This window comes from Gambusia affinis, linkage group LG19, assembly GCF_019740435.1.
Source record: "Gambusia affinis linkage group LG19, SWU_Gaff_1.0, whole genome shotgun sequence".
NCBI classification, from domain to species: Eukaryota; Metazoa; Chordata; class Actinopteri; order Cyprinodontiformes; family Poeciliidae; genus Gambusia; species Gambusia affinis.
The window spans coordinates 6652279-6675932 of NC_057886.1; the positions used below are offsets into that span (position 1 = coordinate 6652279).

The following is a 23654-nucleotide window of genomic DNA, read 5'->3' on the forward strand; positions in this document are numbered from 1 at the left end:
CTTTTAAAGATTATTTCTGTTAATATTAAGAAGCTGAAGTAAATATTGTGAAGTACAGGGACCTCCAGACTGGTCACAAAGTCATATTCTAAACTGGGTGCTCTTTGTGTGTGGGTTTCTACTCCTTGATATTTGATAAAGGTTATTCTTGAAGCATGAGAACCTGTGCTCACTCCATGTTTTCACAAGCTAACACGCTTCACTTCTTCCAGATCACATGGTGTCCTGTTTGTCTGTTTCACTTCTCATTTTCTGTGTAATCCTGCACAGAAAAATGAGAAAGTAATCAAAACCTGATTTATTTTTAACCTGTTCTTATTTGATTGTTCATGCTCACTCTGTTCAGCCACTTACTGCTGACCTGTGAACAACTCAGGATATTTTTCTGCAAGGCAACACATTTTTTAAAAAGAAGTCACTTTGAAATCCAAAAAATAAAGGAGCAGAGAAAGTTAATAGAATTTTCTGAATTTATTAACTCAGACAAACTCATTGTTTGCCACAGTTTTAAAGCTCCCAAACTCCATAAAAACTATTAGCTGGAAGAGTGATCTAGAAAATTAAATGGGCTGTGATTTCTTCAGCAGGTCCTGCTGAATATCTTGGCTTGATTTTGTTCTTCTCTTAGTGCCTATTAGTAAATAGGTTAGCCTTAATCCTTATTTACACTTGAACGCTTTCCTCAGTTTCAAGTACAGAATAATAACACATCAGACAGATTTAAGTTTAAAGTAATATTTTAATTTTACCAACATATTTCTTTAAACTGTAAGTAATATTAACGTTTTTGTTGAAGTCCAGAATTTGCTTTGCGTCTCAAAGACTTTTTAGCTCACCACCAAAAATTAGTTGTAAAAAACCAAAACAAAACATTGAAAACATGCAAACAAAAGTTGGTCATCAAATACAAGAGGAATTTAATTGCTTTGAAACTAACAAATATATTTCTATTAATGATTAAGAGGGGTGTAAATTATTTACACCATGTCTTTTTGCTAATAAAATGCAATAAAAACGAAAAAATTTTCTTCAACAAAAAATTTACATTTTTATATTATTACAAGTAACTACACGAGAAATTAATATTTCTGAATTTGTTGAATTAAAATAAATAAATAAATAAATAAATAAATCAACATTTCCGTTTCAGGAGGAGTTAGTTTTCCCTCGGTGGGCGGAGCTTTGGTCACATGACCAGGCAGCGTCCAGCTGGGTAATCATGGCGGCTGTCTCTGGACGTGAACGGCAGATGTAGCGTTTTTCTCCGTAAACGATGTCGTTGGATCCACGCGCCGGACTTTGATCCGGACGCCAGAGAGCGGAGGGACGGCAGCCCCACATGAAGAAGAGGAGGACGGACGCTCCTCTCCGAGGCGGCCGTAACATGAAGGCTCTGCAGGCTCCTCGGACACTGTGATTCCTGAGGAGGGCTTTTGTCAGCCAAGGCGCTGGATGGTATTTTTTTTTGTCGAGTTGTCCATTTGTATTTTTTAATTAGCGGAGTTCTTCTCGCAGATGTTGAGTTAATTCGGAGATTAGAAAAGGTTCTTTGGAGCAGCTCCACCTTATTGAAGGTTTTACTACAGTGTGATGATGGCCAGTCTGAATGGACTCTCTCCCTGCTGTCCACACACAGCTTTTCTATGACCGTTTGTGCTTCTGCTGCTTCTCATGCCTCCCTCAGTGATAACACTATGATAGGCTCCCCAGATGTGGTAGCTTTCACTAAAGAGGATGAATATGGGCAGACAATTGAAGACCCTCTGGGTCTCCCGGAGGAGTTCTCCATACCCCTCTACCCGCTGGCAGACTCCAATCCCTGGGCCAAAACCTCCTACGCCAAGTTCACCAAAGACTTCATCCTCATCTCGGAGTTCTCGGAGCAGGTGGGCCCCCAGCCTCTCCTCACCATCCCAGGTGATCCCAAGGTCTGTGGCACCTTTGACCTCAACTACTTCTCCCTGCGGATCATGTCCGTGGACTACCAGGCCTCCTTCGTGGGGCATCCGCCTGGCAGCGGCTACCCGAGGCTCAGCTTTGTGGAGGACTCCAGGGTTGTCCTGGGAGACTCAAAGGAGGGAGCGTTTGCATATGTCCATCACTTCACCCTGTACGACCTGGAGGCGAGGGGCTTCGTGCGGCCATTCTGCATGGCGTATGTAGCAGCAGACGAGAAGAAAATCATGCTCCAGTTTCAGGAGCTGTCCCTCCGCTTCTCGCAGGCCTCGGAGTGTCTGAAGGCCGGGAACAGAAGAGCATTCGCCAAGGAACTCCAGAGGAAGCTCCAGGACCTGGAGTAAGAGCTTTATTTCAAATTTTACTTGTAAAAAACTTGAGGTCAAAGGTTCAGAGCAACCAGTGATGAGGGTTACTTTGTGTCACCACAGTGAGATTAGGGGTAGTCAGTTGCTCGGCCACCTCAGGTTCTCCCGAAACTTTGTAGCAGTGACCTTTTCAAGCTAAAACCATCTTACCTGAATTTCTAACATTTGCACCATTTATCACCAAGTCAAATTTTTATAATAAATCTCACAGCTTGGAAAGAGAAACCGTTCCACTTTCTGACACATCTTGTGACATCAATCCATCTCTCGAGTCCTCAGTTTTCAGGAGAAGTTTAAATGTACTTTCTGAATGCAGTAAACACCGGTGGAAAAGTTGTAGATTTTTGTACTAATGCCTGTAATTCAGGATTTGTCAAACTTTCAAATAGATTTTAAAGAAATTAGGAAATATAACTGTGGCAAATAAACTGTCTTTTAGCTCATCATTATTGTGAGAATATTATGGAAACATCACCAATTCACAACACCATAATGTTAGTATAAATCAAAGTTATGGCCAACTAAAGTTGAGACGGGTAAAAAAATAAATTAGATTACCTACTTGTCCGCCAAGTTTATATACTTATATACTTCTTTTGGTTTTCAAAGCTCTTAACTGGGTTTTACAACAACACTTATCCTGCTATCTGTGTTTTACATGTTTAATCATTTATTTCTAGAGGTGTACTCGTCTTGGCACATTCAGCTACGCAAAAGTTACGAAAGTTACGAAAGCTCCCATCTTGTTTAGCCGTGGAGCTTTGCACAAGTTGAAGTTAAGTAGGCTGATTCTAGTTCTGTTGTGATTTTTTTTATTATTCTTGGTGGAAATAGAAAATTTTGTTGATTGGCCAAGAATAAAATCACAAAACTCACCAAATTCTAGAGCATTTCCCAGTTTTTTTTTTATTTTTTTATTTTTTATTTTTTTATATCCAAGCTTGAATTTCATTCACATCGTGTTGATTACAGGCATCAGCTGGTTCAGGATTGACTCGCTGTTTGGTCCGCTTATGAATATGAGCCTGGATTTTGAGAATTGCTGCCATTAGATGGTCTATTTTTTTTTTTAAATTACACTAACTTTAGTACTCTTTCTTCTAAGGTTTTCTGTGAGGATATAACAGTAATGATGTGCTTTCTCTACAAGGTTTTAAGATGAAGCGAATACCTACTAGCATGAACAAAAACACGTCCGTTGTCGTCTTTGTTCAAATAAAAAAATAGGCAAATATCCAGAAGTGGCAAAGCAAATACATTGCCTTAGCTGAATATTCACAAGTGTCTCCATGACGACCACAGGTTTCAACTGCCTTTCATTGCCAGCCTACTAGTTTTTAATCTTTAGAGGTGCATCAACACAATGTAGAGAAGGAAGGGTCGATGGAGTTACTTGGCAGAAGCAGTTATTGCAGCATTAATCTGCAAAAGGCTATTAGGTAATTTCCAAACAATGGAGTCCATCATCATTGATCCCTGAAAGATTATTCCCACGTGGAAAACATTCCAGAATGCCTCATATCAGCTCCCAGGGTTAGAGGTTGAGGTTAGGTAATTAAAGAAACTGTAAAAAGAAAAAGAAAAATCAGTAAATGAGATAAGCAAATCTTGTCTCTAAGATAACTCTCCAAGCCTGTAGATATGAGACAGACTGCTGATATGTACTATGCTGAAGACCGCTCAGTTATGAACTATTAGAGCTCACATTAGAACAAATATGTGTTAGTATGGCTGCTATGGAAGACTGTTAAAAAATTAAAATTAACTGCTTAGATGTCTAAAGTTTCATTTTTAAACAAACCACAATACTTCCAGATCAGTGTTCACTGAACAAACACAACCAAAGCAGACCAGTCGGATCATAATGGCCCGTGTTAAATGGCAAAAACCCAAACTCATACCAACTGTCAGAATCAAGCTTTATTTGCCAAGTATGTTCACACATACAAAGAATTTGTCCTTGCTTACAGAAGTTCACAGTGCACAGAGAGTAACTGCAGACGCAGATACACCCTGACACACTCACACAGATATACACACACAACTTTTATAGAAATCTAAAATACAAATTCATAAACGAATAAATAATCAATGTCAAACACGGGGATAGCAGGGTGATGATACGGGGTTATCGCCACAGGAGCCTGGCACCGTCCTTGCACTGAGATGACCAAGCCTTCCTGTGTACACCAAAGCCCGATTGTTATTTGTAGGATAAGATGTTATGTCCAAAGGTGTAACCAACCTACTGAAGGTTGATTATACCTTTTGCACGTATAACCAACAATCAGTCAGCAGACTACTGCTGGTATTTTTAGAACCGTGCCATTCCATGCTTATCACTGCATCTGTTTTGTTCTGCTCAGGTACACACACTCTGTGCTGCAGCAGGAGGAGGGCCTGCAGAGAGAGGCGGGGCCTCAGTGTGTTTACTCTGCCCATGCTGTAGAAAAGGCCAATGAGCTGGCGAACGTGGAGAAGAGCATTTACGAGCACAGAGACCTGCTGAAGCAGATCAGTGCCTACCATCGGCGACCACGACGGGATCCGCACGCCGTCTCGTGCCAGAAGTGCATGACGGAGTGCTTGAGAGAGTGCGAGGAGCTGTTGGAGAAATACGCCAAGCTGGCAAATCCCCGTGGTTACAGCCAAAGGGTCCCCAAAGGAGAAGGTGACGAGATTCAATCTGATGATAACAGAGGGGAAGAGGAGGTGGATGAAGATGATGATGAGGGTAATAAACGCAGGCCATCATACACGCCACAGCTGATCAAAGCCAAGTCTGCAAAGTGTTTTGACAAACGACTGAAGACCTTGCAAGAACTGTGTGAGGAGAATTTCTACGAGGCCACCGTAGAGCTTCTGAAGGAGACGGAGAGGAGTTTCCGCGGCGAGCTGTGTTACCTCTACACTCGCCGCCTGGACAAGGCACTGCGCAGGAAGCAGAAAATTGTCAACTTCCTGTTTGAGGCAGATCTCATTGATGACGTTCAGGATGAAGCCGAGACACTGAGACCATTCTGCGCTGTGAATCATGCCATAGACAACTACATAAACTTAAATCCACCTCATATAGTCCTGGGGTCAGAGGCTCTTGAGCTTGATGGATTAAAACCTCAAGGTCCACTAGGCCTGGCTTGTGAAGCCGCCACTACTCAGGAGCTTGGACTTCTGGGAAGCCATCTGGAGTCCTCTCCCTCAGACCAGACCTTGGAGACACAGGGGAGCTCAGAAGCGACCAAAGAAAGCTTCAGCAGCGATAAAAGTGGAACAGATCAAACTGAGAAGCAAGAGAGTCTTGCAAGTATAAATACAGAAGGTCCTGATCCGGACTCTGACTTGACACCAGAACCTGACCAAAACACCTACCCAGAGAGGGAAAGCAGTAGCGAGGACATGGAGACCACTGCTGGGGAGGATGACTGTGGTACCGGACAAGACCAGACCCCCATGTCTTTGCTGGAAGTTGTGTACGAACTGGAGGCCAGAAAGGATGACGAGTGTGAGGTGGGAACGCACTCGGAGCTGCTGGTTCCCATGGATACAGCTTGCTGTATGGCCCAAGAGGGTTTCCTCTATGAGGCAGCTGACCCTGACGCTGTGCCTTGCCTGAGTCCAAACTCTCCTATCAACCCCTCTAAGGTTCTGGTGGTCAACCAGGAGCCCCATGCCCTTCACCCCATCCAGGATGAGTACACAGTGGGTTCTCCGTACTCAGAAGGTCGACCAGCAGGGCTGGAGCTTCCTGTGGGCGTCTTTGGAGATGCAGCTTCACGTAGCTCCATAGAGGACGGGTCGGACTGTACCATGAGTGCTTCCACGGGCTCCGACCGGGCCGCCTCGCCGCTCGGCTACGGGGGGTCGGTGACCCTCCGCCAGAGGAAAAAAGCCGGGCAAGGCGCTTTGAGGTTCGTGCGCCAGTACTCCTTTGCAATGCAAGCCCTGTGGTGTCTGCTGAGCGGCAGGACGCTGGTGGTGCTCGGGGCGGACGAGGGGAGAGTCCGCCGCCTAGTGTCTGCTCTGGCGCTCTTCGTACCCAACCCTGGCAAGAGTGGAGAGAGGGTCCAACCCTGGCTGTCCTGTCCCTTCACCCTCATCGACCTTCACAGGTGGAAACTTATTGGGCTGCAAAGGTAAGAATCACTGCAATATCAAATCACATCTTAACCCTTTTACTGACTTTTAGTATCTTAAGACGTACAGTGCCTTGTAAAATATTTAGAAACAAGGAACTTTTACACGTTTTGTCACTTTTCAACTTGATATAAATTAAAATGGAATATAACTGTGCAGTGAAAGGAATACAATGCATGGTTTTTATATTGTTTGCTAATAACTTGTAAATAGGGCAGGAATTTGTATCTAGAGCCTTTTATTATGATACTTCCCAAAGGACCCACTACAACAAATTGCCTTCAGAAGTCAACCAATCTATAAACTACCCCTTTTGTGTGTTTTTAATCTTGTTATGGAAGAGTGGCAAGAAGAAATTCCTTACTGAGGAAATCCTGTTTTCAGTTTTCCCCAACAAACCGTGCAGGGAACACGGCAAACATGCGGAAGAAAACACAACATGTGGTGGAAAACCGCTGTACTTCACTGTAAACACCGCTTCCACTATGACAATGTTTTTCAAAGTGGATTCCACCAGAGGGCGCTGGGGAGGCCTCACAAAGCTGCAGGGAAAATTAGAAAAAAGAATCTAATACATTTCATTCCTTTTTTAAATCATAAAAATCAAATCTGTTTTTCAATCATTACAAAAAAAAAGGTTTAAATAACTTATTGAAGTTATTTGCCATGCTCATCTTTCTGATTGGTTGCCAGTCAGATTCATCCAGCTGCTCAGCTCCTCATGTTGGCATAGCAACCATGAAACCGAGCTCTGCTGTGGAGGTCACTGCTGCCAAAAACCCCTAACAACTCATGGCCAACTAAAATCAGAAGGTATGAGGCAGCAATGCTAAACAAATATAATGATTAATGAATGGTAGATATAGTGAAGCAAAGACAAATAATTTGTTCAAACTTTTAGAACAAATTCTAAAGTTTGTTTCCACATTTTGTATAATTGTTCTGTTGGTTTTCGAAGGGGCCTCTGCCAAGAAGCCAATGCTGTCTGTGGGAAAGTTTGGCAAACGCTTGTACTGTGCACTAATATCATAAGGACAGCGTCATGCTGCTGGGAATTGAATTCTCCAGCAGGGAGGAAAAGGATAAAAATCCTATTAGACTGAGGAAGGTGTTCGCCTTCCAGCACAACAGTGCAAATGGCAGATCTGCAATTCTGCAATTCAAATTGTAGAAAAAAGAAGATTGAAGTGCTGGAATGGCCTCGTCAAAATCCAGCCTATAAACTCAATTGTGAATCTGAACTTGACTTGTTTTGCAAAGATTTGGCTAAAAAGGTTAATATGTCTAAATTTATCCCCATGCAGATCCGTTCGAATACACTGAGGTCTGTGGAAATACGTGAGAAAATGTGAAAAAAAATAAAATAAAATTTATTGGCTATGAAATCTTTTTATGGCAACATGTGCTGCAGAACATGAAACCAAAGCAGTCACGATTTACCTTGAGTTTTTGAGGTCTTCGCAGAGTTTCTGCAAGTGTTGAATCTGAAGCCGATGACATCATCATCTCGCTTCCATCACACCTTACGCCACACTTACTCATCTGCTCTGACTCAGCCCTCGGTGACTCACTCTGACAGCCCTGCGGCTTTTCATGCACATCTGTCCATGAATGTTTCTTTTCTACTCTTTCTGCAAACAAAACCTCGACTTTTTGAACAGAAGAAGAGGGTCCTGTGTGTAAAGTTTGTTGTATCCATTTAATTTTGATTTCTGTAAGAAATTTTATCAGAATTCTAATTGTTTTAGTATTTTTTTTGTGTGTGTGTGTGTTCATAAGCTTTAAAGTACACAGCACGTTATGAAAAATGCTAGTTTTGGTAACTTAGTGTGAAAAGAGTTCAAGGATAACCTTCAGACACCAAATGGGACATAAAATTCACCAAATGGTGACATGTGACAAATAATCACATGCCTTTTTTTTTTTTAATCGTTGCATTTTTATATTCTTTATATAAAACCACTGCAGGAAAATACACTTAATTCTTCATGTATATTTTGTACTATGCCATGCTTACTATGTAGTTTAAAGACATGAGAGAAAAATACATTATGACTGACTGTCACCATATAACACAACTGCTACTACAAATTAAAATTAATAAAAGAGCATGTTTGTCAGAGGTTAAATTTAAATTTGCACATAGAATTTATACTATAAAAATAAAGATTATATTTATTTATGCAGCTAAGTACTTTCTGAAGTGTATGCAGACACTGTTGAGTAGAGAAAATGTTGAGTAGAAATAATTATTCTGCCATTATTTTGGCGCCCCTTTAGCGTGGCGCCCCTTATGGGTGACATATAGTGTACACCCCACTTTTTGCACCAGTTGTGGACATGAATGTCATTAAACTTTAGGCTTTAATAGCTTGATTCAAAGTTTTTATTGTGGTCAGGTGAGCAATGATGATGTTGCCAATTCGACAAATAAGAGTAATAAATTATGTCAGGAACTTTGTCAAGGCTAATCCGTTCATTGGGCCCTGGAGAACAAAAATCACCATCAGCTCTCTAAATTGATGACTTTTACTCCCATGATGATTAGATGCAGGGTTAAATTGTAGATGTGATCGTCATTTCCTCCCTCAGGGTCGCTTCTCCCGCCGGCTCCAGCGCCCTCTACTCCCTGTCCCGCTACAGCCGCTACATCTCCATCCTGGACGCCGACATGAAGACCCTGCGCTGCCCTCAGTACCGCGGCCAGCTCCTCGCCAACATGGCCGACCACCGCACCTACATCCGCCGCGGCTCCACCTACTTCCTCCACCTGCAGAGCGCGCTCTGCCGCCTGGCGTCCAGGGCGTTCCTGCTCACCTTCACGCACCACCTCCACCTGCCGGTCAGCCCCACGGAGGGGCCTGAGGCGGTAGAGGCCCGGCGGCGGGGCTTCCTGCAGGAGCAGCTGGGGCTGGACGAGGAGGACGGCCAGATCCTGCTCTACCTCAGCCGGCTCATCGCTCAGCGGTACCTGCAGCCCGCTAACAGCGACTGCTGCGCAGCTATACCCTGTTTTAGTTTTAACTACGTCACCAGCGTTTTATATAAAATCTGATTCCGCGAGGGGAAGGGCGGAGCTGGGTCCTTTCCAACACCTCACAGCGGAAATCACCGCTGATACTTTGGGTTCATTCGGACCAGGAGTGATCTAAATAAGGTCAAAATCTCTGCACTGATTTGTTTTTCTTCATGTTAATCGCTGTCTGCCTCACTGTGCATCTCTGTGATCTGACACTTTCTGGTGGCAGAGAAACCAGAGCTGAATGTCTCTGCCGACTCTTCTCAACACGTCCTTATCGGAGCAGATGAACACTTGCCTACGAATACATGTTGAAGCAAAAACAAAAATGGCAAAGAACTGTAGCGTCTAGTTCGACTGCCTATGTCTTTATGGGGCACCCGTTGCAAAGTTACATGTGGGGGAAAAAATTAACACCAAGAATTTGGCCTATTTAGCCTCATATATATATATATATATATATATATATATATATATATATATATATATATATATATATATATATATATATATATATATATATATTTTTAATGTGGGTGTTCCTTTTTCAAAGTGAATATTTTCACCGTGTTATTCCTACATTTATGAATTTCAGGTTAAAGCTAAATATGTAGTTCACAAACTAAATATTTAGCTTCAAACTAAATATTTATTTTCGAAACTAAACATTTTCAAGCTAAATATTTATTTTCCATACTAAATATCTAGCAATAAAGTTAAATATTTAGTTATTTAGCCAGTGAAATATTTGCTATTGCTAGCTTGCTAACTAGATATTTAATTTGAAAGTTTAATATTTAGATAGTTAGGAAGCTAAATATTTGCTAGCTTGCTAACTATTTAAACTGAGAGTAAAATATTTACATACTTAGCAGGCTAAATATTTGCTATATTGCTAGCTTGCTAACTAGATATTGATTTGAAAGTTAAATGCTTAGTTAGGCTACATCTTAAATATTTAATCTGGAACTCTTGACATTTTTAAATATATGAATAACATGGTTCAAATATGACTTTGAAAAACGAGCACCCAATGTTTTATTTATGACAAGCTAAGTAAAAGAAAAAAATGCTGTTAATTTTTTACTGTGTGACTTCACAAACGGCGCCGCATATGTGTTGACAGCTTTTATACCCGCCGCACTAACATGTAAACATGTTTTTCAGCACCGCAGCGCCACGTCTGATGACATTTTCTGTTTGCCGAGAACAGACGCTGTGTTCGTGAAACTAGCCCTTCTCTTTGGAACCATCCATCTGTCCCTTATTCTCTAATTTTACCTTCACTCGCCAATATTTATTATTATTATTATTATTATTATTTTTTACAGCCCACATTCCTTCAGAAACCGACAAGCGTCCATTTTGTTATAAACGGCAACACGTTGTACGACCGTTTCTACGTAAGTTTAAGCTTTTGATTTCAGGGTAACGACGTCCGCGGTGGTGGAGAACTGAATCCTGTCGGTCAGGAGAAATGTTACCGATCAAATAGTTGGGACCAGCCGCTGGGGGGGCATTCTCTTGACTATTAAACAGGAGAATTTTAAGCTATTTAATCTAAATGTATTGAATTTCACTGTTGTCTTAAAGTTGTGTGAGAGTGACGTGTTGTCAGCATGGGACAGTCTTGTGCCAGAGTGATCACTGTGTTGATATTTCATTTTTGTTACAATACGGTTTGCTGAAAGCAATTGCTCTTTTAATGCTCTTAACAATAAACTTTTATTTCTTGTGCCAACAGAAGTTTAATTCAGGACACCTGCTCGACTTTTTATTAACTACAGATGCACCAATCAGGCTTTCAGTGGCTGATACCCATTTTTGGTTTTCTTTCAAATCAGCAGTGTTTGTAATTTTTTCTTTTTTCTTTTTGTTTTTGCATTTTTTTTTTTGTTAAAGACGGGAAATATGTGCTCCAGGTTATTTGATTTGAAATCTGCCAGAAAATGAAGGAGTAATCCAGTTTTATCCTGATTAAATTCATATTAGTGCATCTTAAGAAATGATGAATATCACGAATTTAATTAAAAATGTAAGACAGTAATTTTTCTTAGGTTTTTATGGTTGTTTATTTTGATGATTATGGCTTTAAAAACCCCAAATGCGACTTCTCTCAAAATTTTTAATGTCACATCAGACCAACAAATTTATAGTTATTTTATATGTACATTTACAAATGCTCGGCCTACTTTAAAATATGCCCTTTTTTAAATATACCAATTTAGATGGAGCTCTTTCTGCGTGAATTACTGCATCACTGCGCCGGCTGCTTTCACTTTGGACTCGGCCCATGACATCTGCAGCAGATTTTTCCACATGTGCTTTTCCCTGTTGCTTTTGCACATGTTTTTATTTAGTCTGTTTTTCCTACCACCCAACTTTCCATCAGCGTTCATGGTTATGGGCTTCTGTGACGTTTCTTCAATGACTTTCGGGTCAACATTTTGAAAGGCACAATGTGACATTTCCTCAATATTTTATGCTATAAATAAAATGTTTTTGTTTTTTTTAAATTATCAGCTACAAGCCACAATCATCAAAGTAAACATGGGAAAAAGTTTAAAATTAGAATTTTTTTGCTCCATTTTACCACCTCCTTGAATTGGATACATTTAACTTTTCAAAGATATTCTAATTTATTGAGTTAAGTTATTTCCATAAGGCTAATAATTTCTGATTTAAATGTTTTTTTTTTTAATTAAACTTGATAAGGCGAAGTTTTAGTATTATTATTTTTAGTGCGTTTGATCGGCTGATCACTGAGCCCTGCTGGGACATAACAATCTCTGGCCAGTTGATTAGTGCTGGTGCCCATTGCAGGATAAACGCTCCCAGTTTAGGATTTAACTTTTAAAAGTGGCTTATCTTTGCGTTTTGTGCCGTCTGTGATTCTGTGGGATGATAACTACATGACTGCATGGTCAGAGTTTAAAGTTTAAAGGTCACTACAAGCAAGGCTTAGAAACTACTACTTAAGTGGATCGGTGCAGCATGTGATGAAGAGATAAGCCTGATGCATTGGGTTTTTGTCCTAGTCATGCAAAAAAAAAAAAACCTACAAAGAACAAAAAACAAAACACACACACACTGAATGTAATCTGAGAAGCCATGCCGCTGTGTCCTTACGTTGCTGTATTATGTCTGCTTTTTGTATCTCATCAAACTGCAGGGTCAGCCCTGCGAGAAATTTGAATAAAGCATGATGTGAACGTCCTTCTGTTTGCCTTTGTTTTTGTTTTGTTGTTTGCCTGCTGCTGTTTGGTGTGTGTGTGTGCGTTTGTTTGTAATACCTTGTGGGGACCATTTTCCTGACATATTACGTTGTGGGGACCCACTGCTCTTTGTGGGGACTGAAGTCTGTTCTCCACAAGGGGAAACGCTGTTAGGGGTCAGATTTAGGAGCAAGGTGTGAAGTGAGTTTTAGTTAGGGTTAGAATAAGGGTAAGGTTTAGGCTGTAGAAATGAATGGAAGTCAATGGAAAGTCCCCACAAAGATAGCCACGCAAACGTGTGTGTGTGTTCAGATTAAACGTCCCCTCCAGTAAAAGTAACAGCCTCATCTATGTGTGTGTGACTTTCTCCTCAGCAATGACGGATGTGCGAGCATCTGAGGTGCCATGAATAATAAATGCTCATCATCTGCGAAACACTTCTAATTGCCCTGCGGGAGCAGCGGATGTGAAGGTGTTTTGATGTGAAAACAAGTCTGCAACAATATGATCCGTCCTCACAGCGCGCTGCTGCGCTGAGGAGGCGTGTGGGCGACCCGGTGCGCAGCAGCTTGCGGTGTAAACTGCCTCAGTAGTTAATGGCTAAAAACCGAATCTTCCACTCTGATTTATGAGCGATGAGAAGGAGGAGATGCTTGTTCGGTTTTTAATCGATCGATGATGCTATAGAGGAGGAGCTGATGCACTTCATTCCAACTTCTCTGCAGGTTTTATATTGATCATGTAAATGGTTCGAAGTCAGACTGTGTTTGGAAGCCATTTTAAACTTAACGTCACCACCACACGATGAACAGAAGTCACTTTTATGTCCCTTTATGCTGCCTAGAAACCTAACTCTGTTTTGTCAGCTTTTCTCCTGGCTTCCTGAGAGCTTCAGAGTTTTATAGTGTTTCCTTTTGAGTCCACTTTCAGATTATAATGACTCTTTTAATTCAGTAGTGTCCTTAGAATCCTCAAAGAGTTGGTTGTGCCAGAATGTATTAAATAAAACTACCTATTAAGAAACTATTAGATTATCCTAAGAATAATATTTGACACCTTTCACATTGTTGTAGTTTCACCTTATACAAATAAAGTCGGATTTGATTTGATTTGCAGTGGTTTAGACCCAGCTTTTTCCACTTTTTCTCAAATACATTTTTCAAAAAATCCCTGGTAAAATACTAAACTAACGAAAACAGTGACAACAGAACTTGAAGAATGCTTGAAAATTTTTACATAATTTCACAGATCGTTCTAATCAGGAAAAAAATCTAGACTCGCCCCCTCAGTTACGCTGTAAGTAGCTGTTGTGGTAAATTATGGGTCACGTGGTGTGGTACTGGCACCCCATTAATAATAAATATATGAACTTATCTCTCTGAGATAGATCAGCACACAGTGCAGACCTGTGAAGAGGAAAGAAAAGATAATATTTGGTTTTCAATTATTTTTAGCAAACAAAACATGAAATATTTGATCTTTGTTTGTATTTAGTTCCACTGGGTCAATAATTGATAAGGCAGAAAACGTTTATTTGAACGGAGTCAATAGCATGGGAAATAAAAAAGTGAAATTTTCACTAATCCAAAAAAATAAGGAAAGCAAAATTAGTCTTAAAACTAAAAACTTAACCGAAGCTATTTATCTCTTAATAACCACATTTTTTTATTTTCATTTAAGTTTGGTAGCAGATAGCACCAGTAAGTTTAATTTTAAAAAAAACATTTAATTATTTATGAAACTGAGCTAATAAATAATAGTTTTCAAAAACAATGAAACAAGAAAGCCTCCTTTCTTGTAACCTAAAATAAATCTGAATTGATCTACAGATACTTTCTTATACAGAAATCAGGCTAGTACAACATGTTAATATCTATTAACATATTTAGTTTGTACAATAGAATTGTTTTTACATTTTTCAGAAGAGATAAATGTTTTCGTGGCCCCCCACCTATTTTTTAATGAACTTCACAGTTGTGGCCCCCCTGTAGGGAAAGGTTCAGACGTCCATGTTTTAAATTAAACACTGCCTTCTCTTGTTTAGCTGAACTATTTAGTTTCATGTTTATCAGGTCGCGATTGGGACGTTTTGACTCTAGTTTTATTCCAGTTATACGCTAATAAACATATGAATTATTCAGCTGTGACACCATCTTGTGTATGCAGATGATCTGGTGATCTTCTCCCCAAATGATTCTGGTTTATATCAACTAATTACCACATGTAGCAAAGTTACGCATAGTAATTAGTTGATATGCATACATATAGAAGGTTTTGATGTCTTTACACATAATATTCAGAAAGGAAACAGGAAAACCCAACCTGGAATGGTCCTTGTTTGTTTTTCTTGTGGCCTAATAAACTATAGCATTAACAGCAAAAGAATATATATCTAAAACACTGATTAATTTCAATTAATGAAGATTGAAACTCTGCCTTGTTGAAATGCTCTGCGTTTCTCACTTCCGATTCTTTTAATATGCTTCAATAACAGCTAAAATTGATGATACTGAACTTGTAATTGTGATAAAATGCCAACAAAAAGCACAAAACAACAGGAAATGGCTGAAATGCTTTTATTTAAAAATCATACTGTAATATTGACAAACATCAGGATTTCCATCCAAAAACAACACAAAAACTTACTTCAATCTACATTAAAGGAAAATCAACGCGTTAGAACCGACCTTCACGGTGAGCATGGCTATCTGGAATGACAGGTCCGACTCAGAAACCGTCCATAACTTTCAAGAATAAAAAGCACAAACAGGAAAAACTGATGATAAAAAAAAAGAAAAAAAGAAAAAAAATGGCCCCCGGTCTCTGTGTTCTCCCATCGCCTTGCTGCGTTTAAACACAGAACATTGATCCCACGTAAGGGCAGCTGACGGTGAAGGTAACGAGGCGTTTCTGACGCAGATGAAATAATAATGAGAGTAAAATTGAAAAAAAAAAAAAATAATTACTCCATGCTTGTATTATGAAAACCGGACGAGTCCTGGAGGCAGACATGCGCGCCGCTCAGCCGGAGCATCCTCTGCATCCGCAGTGAGTGCACTCGATGATCCTTCCCTGCGGAACACAGACCGTCTTAACATCGGGCCGGACCGCCCTCTGCAGCGCACACAGTACAGTAAAATGACTTTGTCAGACTTACGACTTCCAGCTTGCTCTTGGGGACTCTGCAGATGCAGTTAGTTCCAAAGTTGGTGTCTCGGGTTTGGATGCAGCGCAGGCAGCACAGGTTCTCGTAGCCCTGCTTCTTCCACTTGGCTATCAGGTTTTTGTCTGCGTATCCTTCCTTTATGCAGTAGTCGTATAACTCTGCCACAAAACAAACAATAGAAAAAAAAAAAAATAAATAAAATTAATTAATGGAAGATATGTTTGATAAACCGAGTCGTTCTGGTTCATGCGCAGAGAAACCAACACATTTATCTTATAGAGGGATTTCCTGCCTATCTTTTTGTCTGCATTTTATTGCTTTCCGCACCTGTTTTCAATTCTAAATATAAAATTTCATATTCCTGAATAAATTTGTGGATAAGCAGATTTGTGCATGGATCACTGGATGAAAAATCTAATGGATGGATAAACATGATGGGTAATCCGAGGGATAGCAAGTGGGTAGATGAAAGGTTTGGACGAATCGACAGATTGACCAATAAACACAAATGGATGGATGAATAATTGAAACTGACATATGCATGGATTAAAAGGGGAAAGCGAATAGGTAAGAGTATGGAAAACACATCTGGAAACTACAGCATCTGGCGAAACCAACCAGACCTGGAAAACATCAATTTCATATATTTATAAATTGCGCAGGAACTCTGACTTGAAGTTCTAGCTTTAAAGTTTGCAGACACACTTAAAACCACTAAAGCAGTCAAAAAAAAGGAGAGAGAAACAACAATGGGATTATAGTGTTAAGCATCTCTGCACCTCTACTGATGGCTTTTCTTTTGTAGAAGAGATCGTAGATGTACCGACTGCGCTGATGGTGCAGCCTGAAGATCGGCCAAAGGGACTCCACCTTCCGCTTCCCCTCATGAGGGTCTGTTTCAGCTGGGACACAGAGAGCAGATGAAGAAAATAAGTATGAAGATATTTGGAGACATTATCCAGACACCTTATATTAACCAAAAGTACAGTAAAGTAATTGAGGAATACAAGGGAAAAAATTGGAACCTGCTTGGTAAAATATGCTGGATGGGGTTTTTTTTAAGACAAGCTGTAACAACTTGTCATTAAATTATTTATTTATATCTTTGAAAACAAAATCTTATCACTCCTATTTGACTTGGTTCCCTTTACAAACCACTTCCCAGTGTTTTACTGTTGGGAAACCTCCCTGTAATCCACACAGTACTCTCATAGAGGGGTATTTAATAGAAAAACAGGTTGAAAAGAAAAAGAAAGAAACAACTAAATAGATAATAAATAAATAATTCAGACTGGGGAATGTGCCCTTTGAGATCTCAATTGGAGATATAAAGGTCATTTTAAATTAAATAGATTGTTCTTATTCTTATTAGATGTCTGGTCAGAGACGTTATGTCGTTACGTCACTAGAGGCATACGTGCTGTACCTTGTTTTGGAGGGCAGATTTTTATCTTTATTAAATAGCAATTTATTTACTATAAAGTGTTATTCTATAGTTGACAAAGTACATCTAAGGAGAGTAGACAATTTTTAGAGACCGATCTTATTGGTAGCTTTAATGTTAGCAGCTCATGTTGGCAGTTCTTTCCAAATATACTGCAAGGCTATCTTAATTTGAATACCCCAGGCACACTACTAAAGCATTAGGTGGGAGGAAACATGAAAATCATACGCTCAGATAAAGATATTACATTACGCTTTATCTCAATTGCTTCCTGTATCCCATTCTCCATCTATTTAGTTCGTTAAACATTCGTATGAAAACGGACCTACCCTCTCTCATTTTCTGATCCAGCTCATCTAAAGTGGGCTCAATGAGCTCCCATCCATCTGGAGGTGGCTTTCTGCTCCTCTTTACTTTGGGCATTTTGACTGTTTTGAACAAAACTAAAGCAGCTAAAACAGAAGCTTCTGGTGTTTTCGATCCTCAAGTATCCGACTCCGAGCCCGTGTCAGGCGCGCAATTTTTACGTAATCTCGGGAACTGATGACGACATTTCTAAGTTAAAAATAACATATCTCCTTATTGCTGGAGGTTACCAATTTTAATATAATCTTTTATCAATAACGTTTTAAAGTTTATTTAAACTTGTGTTTTGTCTATAAATACTTTTGTACGATAACACAAACTTAAGGTTTAATTTCTTTCCTGGCCTATTGCATCACTTTAGCGCTCCTGTAAATTGCCGTACAGTAAAATACGCAAGTCATCATATTTCTTTTTACACACAAAAATATTGAATTTTATTTAGATTAAAATTATGTTTGTTTTATTGCAACGAAAATTGCCTTCTGGATCTTTACAAAATTCTTGAACAAAATATTTTCCGTCAGGCAGATGGTTCAGCCCCAAAGAGTTGCTTCAGCTTTTCGCCTCTTAGTTTAGCCAGCTGTCAGTTTATGCAGTTGCCTTAACATTTATGTTTTTTGTTAGTATTTTCCTCTTAGATAAGTTGTAACAACTACGTAGTTTTACAAAATGCCAAAAGGAGGTAAGAACAGTGCCTACACATATTACATTGGTTTTAAAAACCTGTTTTTGTTCACCTTTTGTGCTCGTCGAGAAGGGAAAACGATACCAGCGACGCGCTGTTTTAGTACACCCACCGGTATCCCGTTTAACTCTTCTTTAAATTTAGCTTCAAATGGAGACATAGCTATTAAAAGATGTTTTAAGGTTATCTTTGTCTTATATTAGTCGTATGGTCACTGTTCGGCTCTTCAGGTGTACACAATGTATTCAGCTGTGTGTGAGACGAATGATATAATGTTTCGTTTTGTTTCAGGCAAAAAAGGTGGCCACAAAGGTCGCATGCGCACGTACACAAGTCCCGAGGAGATAGATGCTCAGATGAAAGCAGAAAAAGAGAGGAAAAAGGTAGGTTTAAGGGGGTACACTAGATTATTACTTACTCACACAGTGAGCTCTGTATTTCTAATCACACAACGTAATCATTTCCCTCACTTGAAGTAAACTATAGTTTACTTAGTTGTTTCTAAATACTTTTTAAAACAAGCACGTACAATTTAGTATTTATTTCAAACAAGGATGTAAAACACATTAACGAGCCAAGTGTGGGTATAATGTATCATCTGCAGCATGACAAAAAAGTCCTTATTCTCATTTATTATTATTATTATTATTATTATTATTTTATTATTATTATTATTATTATTTTCAAACATAAAAAACTAATTTTTCAGCATATTATTAATGTCAAAATGATAACATTGAATTAAAGAAGAAACCAAACTAAACCATATTCCAGTCATGAGCGCAACTCTAAAGGACAAAGACTGCGTTCTTAATTAACCTTTCATATCTCTAAATGTTCGATATTTCCTCTATTTGAGTCTTTACTGTTTAGAAATATAACTGACAGAGTTGTCTGCTACATTTGTGAAAAAAGTAGCAGACAGATGAGTCAGACCTCTCAGAGCTTTAAAGTGACACAGAGTCGCCCACGAGAATCCAGGAAACTTCCCCCAGGGGCGTATTCACATGTACATTTTTATTGCTAACAACATTAGAAAAAACTGATTAGTGGTATTTCTTTTTACCCTAACAAATAATCAACAGCAAAAACAGCTGAGGGTGACATAACTGCTTAAAAAATACTTGATATTGGTATGATCATGATCTCCAGTGTGGGGCTTTTTGAGTGGTGTCTTGTGTTCTTAACCTGGTTCTTTTTGTAACATGCTAACGAGTGTATCCTACCTCTGCTTTATGTTGTTTTCATGTCACAGCATGAACAAGAGGAGGAAGGGGAAGAAGGAGCATCTCCTAAAGACACAGCAGAAGAGAAGCTACCAGGATCTGACTCAGAGGACAGCGACGACGACGATTCCCTGGTATTACATTGCCCCCCATTCCACCATTGCTCTGTTAAAACATCCACACACAGTTTAAAGTATCACCTAATCGTACTGTATGCAGTATTCAGGTTTGGTTCAAAGCATTTATAAAACTGCTTGGCCAAAGACAACTTATGGAGTTCCTCAGGGCACCACTTTAGAGTAGCTTTACTTCAAAAATTACATGTGAAATATCTATATCGTTTCTTACCATATGGTGGCGATATAAACCTCTACATTTGTGCCGACAGCCCTTAGCTGCGTCTTTAGAATATCGGTGAGTATCTGGGGGAGAATTTTATGAAGCTTAATGCAGATAAAAAAAAAAACAGAAGTCAGGTTTTTGCCTCTAAATATGACATGTTGGGGGTCAGAGAGGCTAAAAACTTGAGAGATTCTGGGAATTGAGGTGAAGTCATGAAATCATTTAATCCTCAGTTCAGGACTACTTTATAATTTTTATCTTCTTAAGATCTTAATTCCTTATTTCTTTCAAATATTTACATCTTAATTATATTCCTGTAAGTTAATTCTTGTCATTTTTCCCCTTGATTTGTTTATTTCTGTAGAGAAAGAGAGCCGGAGTGGAGGGATTGATAGAAATCGAGAATCCCAACAGAGTGGCTCAGAAGTCTAAGAAGGTGACACAGATTGAACTGGATGAGCCGCGGCAATTATCAAGGAGAGAGAGGTTTGTGATTTCTGGCTCTTTTCCTGCCATCAAAAAGGATTTTTACATAACATCCACAATGGCATATTTCCAGTCATGGACTCGTTAAAGCACATTGTTAGCATATTTTGACAACTATCTCCACAAAAATGCTACATGCTCCTCCTTCAGCAGTTTGTGATTTGGTGTGTTCAATGCAAAAAAAGTTACACAAAAAAAGAAACATTTAAAAGCTGAAGTTACATAATCCCATTCATAAATATGGAGTGTTGGATTTTCTCATAATCAGAGAAGAGATTGAGAAGCAGAAAGCGAAGGAGCGGTACATGAAGATGCACCTGGCCGGGAAGACGGACCAGGCCAAAGCAGACCTCGCCCGCCTCGCCATCATCAGGAAACAAAGAGAGGAGGCAGCAAAAAAGAAAGAAGAAGAGAAAAAAGGTAAGCCGATTTTTTTTTGTCTAACTTACAGTCAGGCATTATAAGGTCACAAAACACAGTTTAAATTTAACTGTGTAGAAAAACATTAAACAATACTTGTGAAATAATACCAGCTTGTTTTATCTGCACATGAGGTAGTGCAGTCAAATGTTAATAAAAAGTTTTTTGGTGTTCAATGAGTAAATTAGCTAAACCTCTGGGACAGTGGCTGATTTTCAGACCTTTACGGCCGTAGATAAAATCGGTTTCACATGTAAATATTGGCCAATCGCGATAATCCAAAATTGAGGAAATCGGGGCTAATTGACCGGCGCAACCCTGGTATGAATACTTTCCCAGGATCCAACAGAGGATGTGGACTTAATTTTATTACGGTTACTATTGATACAATTGTTTCAGAACTGAAAAATTTTTTTTGCCACACCTGCTGCTTTACATGCAATACTGTAGCATGTAAAACTTCTAACAAGCATGTTAGCTAATCAACGTTTTCTCCAGATCTCAAAAACAGTTGTCTCTAAGAGCCGATACTTTGTAGTGAGTCCGAAGAACCGGCTCCCCATGTTCTTTTCCTTTGGCTGCTCAGCTCTCACTCTCAGTGGCTCCGCCCTCCTTTTGGCAGAGCTTTGTTTTGATTGGTAGCATAACAGCCAATCACATGTAAGCATGTGGGACTATACAATTATGGGAAAACAAAGTGTTGCAGTGTTTTGTTCATTAGTTTTTGTGTTAAATAAAAAAAGTTTTTTTTTGTTGTTGTTTTTTTACAATTTTGCGCAAAAATAATAATGCTTGCTTTCATAACAGAACAAATAAATAAAATTAAGAACACTGAATGCAAAGGGATTTGTTAAAATTTCAAATATTTACATTTGCCAACTTAATCAAAAATATGAGGCAGCAGAAGATGATAAATTAAGTCGTTTGGAAGCCAAAAGACAGCCGGCTAAAGAGCCACACTGGCAGCTTTCTACACCGCCACTGTGTGCGTGTCCTAACCTCTAGATCTGATTATCCATCTTTACCCTTTTCTCCTACAGCAAAAGAAGCAGCAGCAGAGGCGGCGGCGGCAGCCAGAGGGGTGAACTCCCTCTCTCTGAAATGATGCCGAGTCTTTATCAGAGGCTTCTTCACTCATTCGTGGACTGGTGCGATATACATTTGACTATTTTTAACGGAAGATCATTGAAGAGTGTTTGACGACACTGCGACAATGAACAGTTGTAAAAATGATTGAGGAGACTTGGAGAGGGCGAAGAGGGGATTGGGTGTATTTGGCATGGAGTAACGGCTCAGACTCCCTCCAGGGGATAAAAGCTACAAATGAGAATGCATTGATCTTCACGTGCACTTGGAATGAACCCCTCAATGTTAATCACGGTATACTTATCATTGTACAATTCCAACTTTGCTAAGTGAGCTTTGCCACTATGTCATTTTTTTTGGGGGGGGTCTTACATTGTATATAACTGACTCATTAAAACAAATTTTAAGATGAATTATATGAAACCAGTAAAAACGTGTCTATTCCTGGTTTGCTTGTTCATGAGAGAACACTGTGTCGTCAGCCTGCAGTGTTGTTCCCAGCTTCAGACTGGAATCAGACCTGATCTGGTTTAAAACCGTCTTTCCCAGCCTCGGGTGCAAGAGTCCGTGTCGGAGCTCCTGATAGGAAAACAGGATGAGTCAATATCGTAAGCGTTTACTTTGGAGCAACATAATCTACGAAGGACTGCACGTAAAAATCTGTATGCTGAGTTTTGTTTTAAAACTATTAAATTGATCAAAGTGTCACTTTTCTTATCTATGGGAACATTTGGGTATCTATGAGAACATTTGGGTATATTTTGGGGTACAATGTGATGATGTTACCTTAAAATATACTGAAATGTTGCCATAGATGTTTCAGGGATTTTTGAAAAATCCTGGTGAATGAAAATCAGCTTTTGTTCTGCCGAGAAAGACCATCGTCTCAGGTTCAGAGGTGGCTTAAGATTAGCGATGCGACAGGTTTAGCACACATCCTTCATAAATCTGTGCTGGCTCTTGAAGCTCAATGTGTTCAATTCACGCATTGAGAAACTCTCTCAAAACTATTGCAAAGGTTTTCCTTCACAGCGCTCTGTTGTACATCCTACAGCGTTCCCTGTTCTCTGTTTCTACTGCACTTTTCCCTTCCACTAAATTTCCCATATGCTTTGATACTGCTCTCTCTGAACAGTATGCAGTGTTTCCTTATTTACATAAAACATTGTTCTCCTATAAACAAACTTCAATGTGTATTTTATAATGTGCAGTGGAACAGGAGTTATTTTGAGTACTACTTTTGGTCACCAAATTCTACAAATATGAGGTCCTATTTTAATTTACTTTTTGATGCATTTTTCCTATATGTTTTTGTGATTTTACCTGTGAAATAAAAATTTAGTTTTTTTACTGTAGGGTTTCAGAACTATATCTAGACTGTATTTAAGAACACAGAATGGATTTCAAGAATATTTGCCAACATTAAAAACTGAAAATTGGGAGTTTGAGGCCTCAGAATCGATGCCAGAATATGCCAAAAGCCACTTATCTGCCTCTTGTGACGTCACCTACGTAAATCCACAAAGAGCAAAATAGCAGGTATTTTTTCCTCTTTCATTGAGTTCTATAAAACTCGTAGTTTGTGAAGCTCTGCTCCATGACGCTACTCTCCTTGTATTGTTAGCGCACACGTGTTGATGAAAAAGCATCTTTAACGTTCCGAAACGAAACGCTTTTTGTTAAAAATAGATTACAGCCAATGAGAGCTGACGGAAAGCAGTAGCGGATAGTGCGTTGTTAC

General features: G+C 39.4%; 3 protein-coding genes across 5 annotated transcripts; 2 read left to right on the forward strand and 1 right to left on the reverse strand.

The window, feature by feature from the left end:
* Positions 1 to 1150: 1150 nt before the first annotated feature.
* On the forward strand, positions 1151 to 9936 carry smcr8a (Smith-Magenis syndrome chromosome region, candidate 8a). Of its 3 annotated transcripts, none has more exons than XM_044100686.1 (3): positions 1151 to 2296; positions 4691 to 6457; positions 7763 to 8297. In XM_044100686.1, exons 1-3 carry the CDS (start codon positions 1644 to 1646, stop codon positions 7779 to 7781), a joined length of 2439 nt encoding a protein of 812 aa, XP_043956621.1. In that variant the 5' UTR covers positions 1151 to 1643; the 3' UTR covers positions 7782 to 8297. The 3 variants fall into 3 exon arrangements, with proteins under 3 accessions (XP_043956621.1, XP_043956620.1, XP_043956619.1); XM_044100685.1 differs by lacking the exon at positions 7763 to 8297 and adding an exon at positions 7152 to 7287; XM_044100684.1 differs by lacking the exon at positions 7763 to 8297 and adding an exon at positions 9051 to 9936 and having other exon boundaries at positions 1153 to 2296.
* A 5316-nt stretch (positions 9937 to 15252) lies between these two features.
* bud31 (BUD31 homolog) lies at positions 15253 to 17835 on the reverse strand. The gene is made up of 4 exons (XM_044100688.1): positions 17632 to 17835; positions 16638 to 16760; positions 15850 to 16016; positions 15253 to 15764 (listed from the first exon to the last, which is right to left on the reverse strand). Exons 1-4 carry the CDS (start codon positions 17723 to 17725, stop codon positions 15714 to 15716), a joined length of 435 nt encoding a protein of 144 aa, XP_043956623.1. The 5' UTR covers positions 17726 to 17835; the 3' UTR covers positions 15253 to 15713.
* Positions 17836 to 18206: 371 nt separating this feature from the next.
* Positions 18207 to 22357, forward strand: pdap1b (pdgfa associated protein 1b). Its single transcript, XM_044100690.1, has 6 exons — positions 18207 to 18350; positions 18645 to 18736; positions 19609 to 19713; positions 20286 to 20407; positions 20676 to 20827; positions 21868 to 22357. Exons 1-6 carry the CDS (start codon positions 18338 to 18340, stop codon positions 21930 to 21932), a joined length of 549 nt encoding a protein of 182 aa, XP_043956625.1. The 5' UTR covers positions 18207 to 18337; the 3' UTR covers positions 21933 to 22357.
* The last annotated feature ends 1297 nt before the right edge of the window (positions 22358 to 23654 follow it).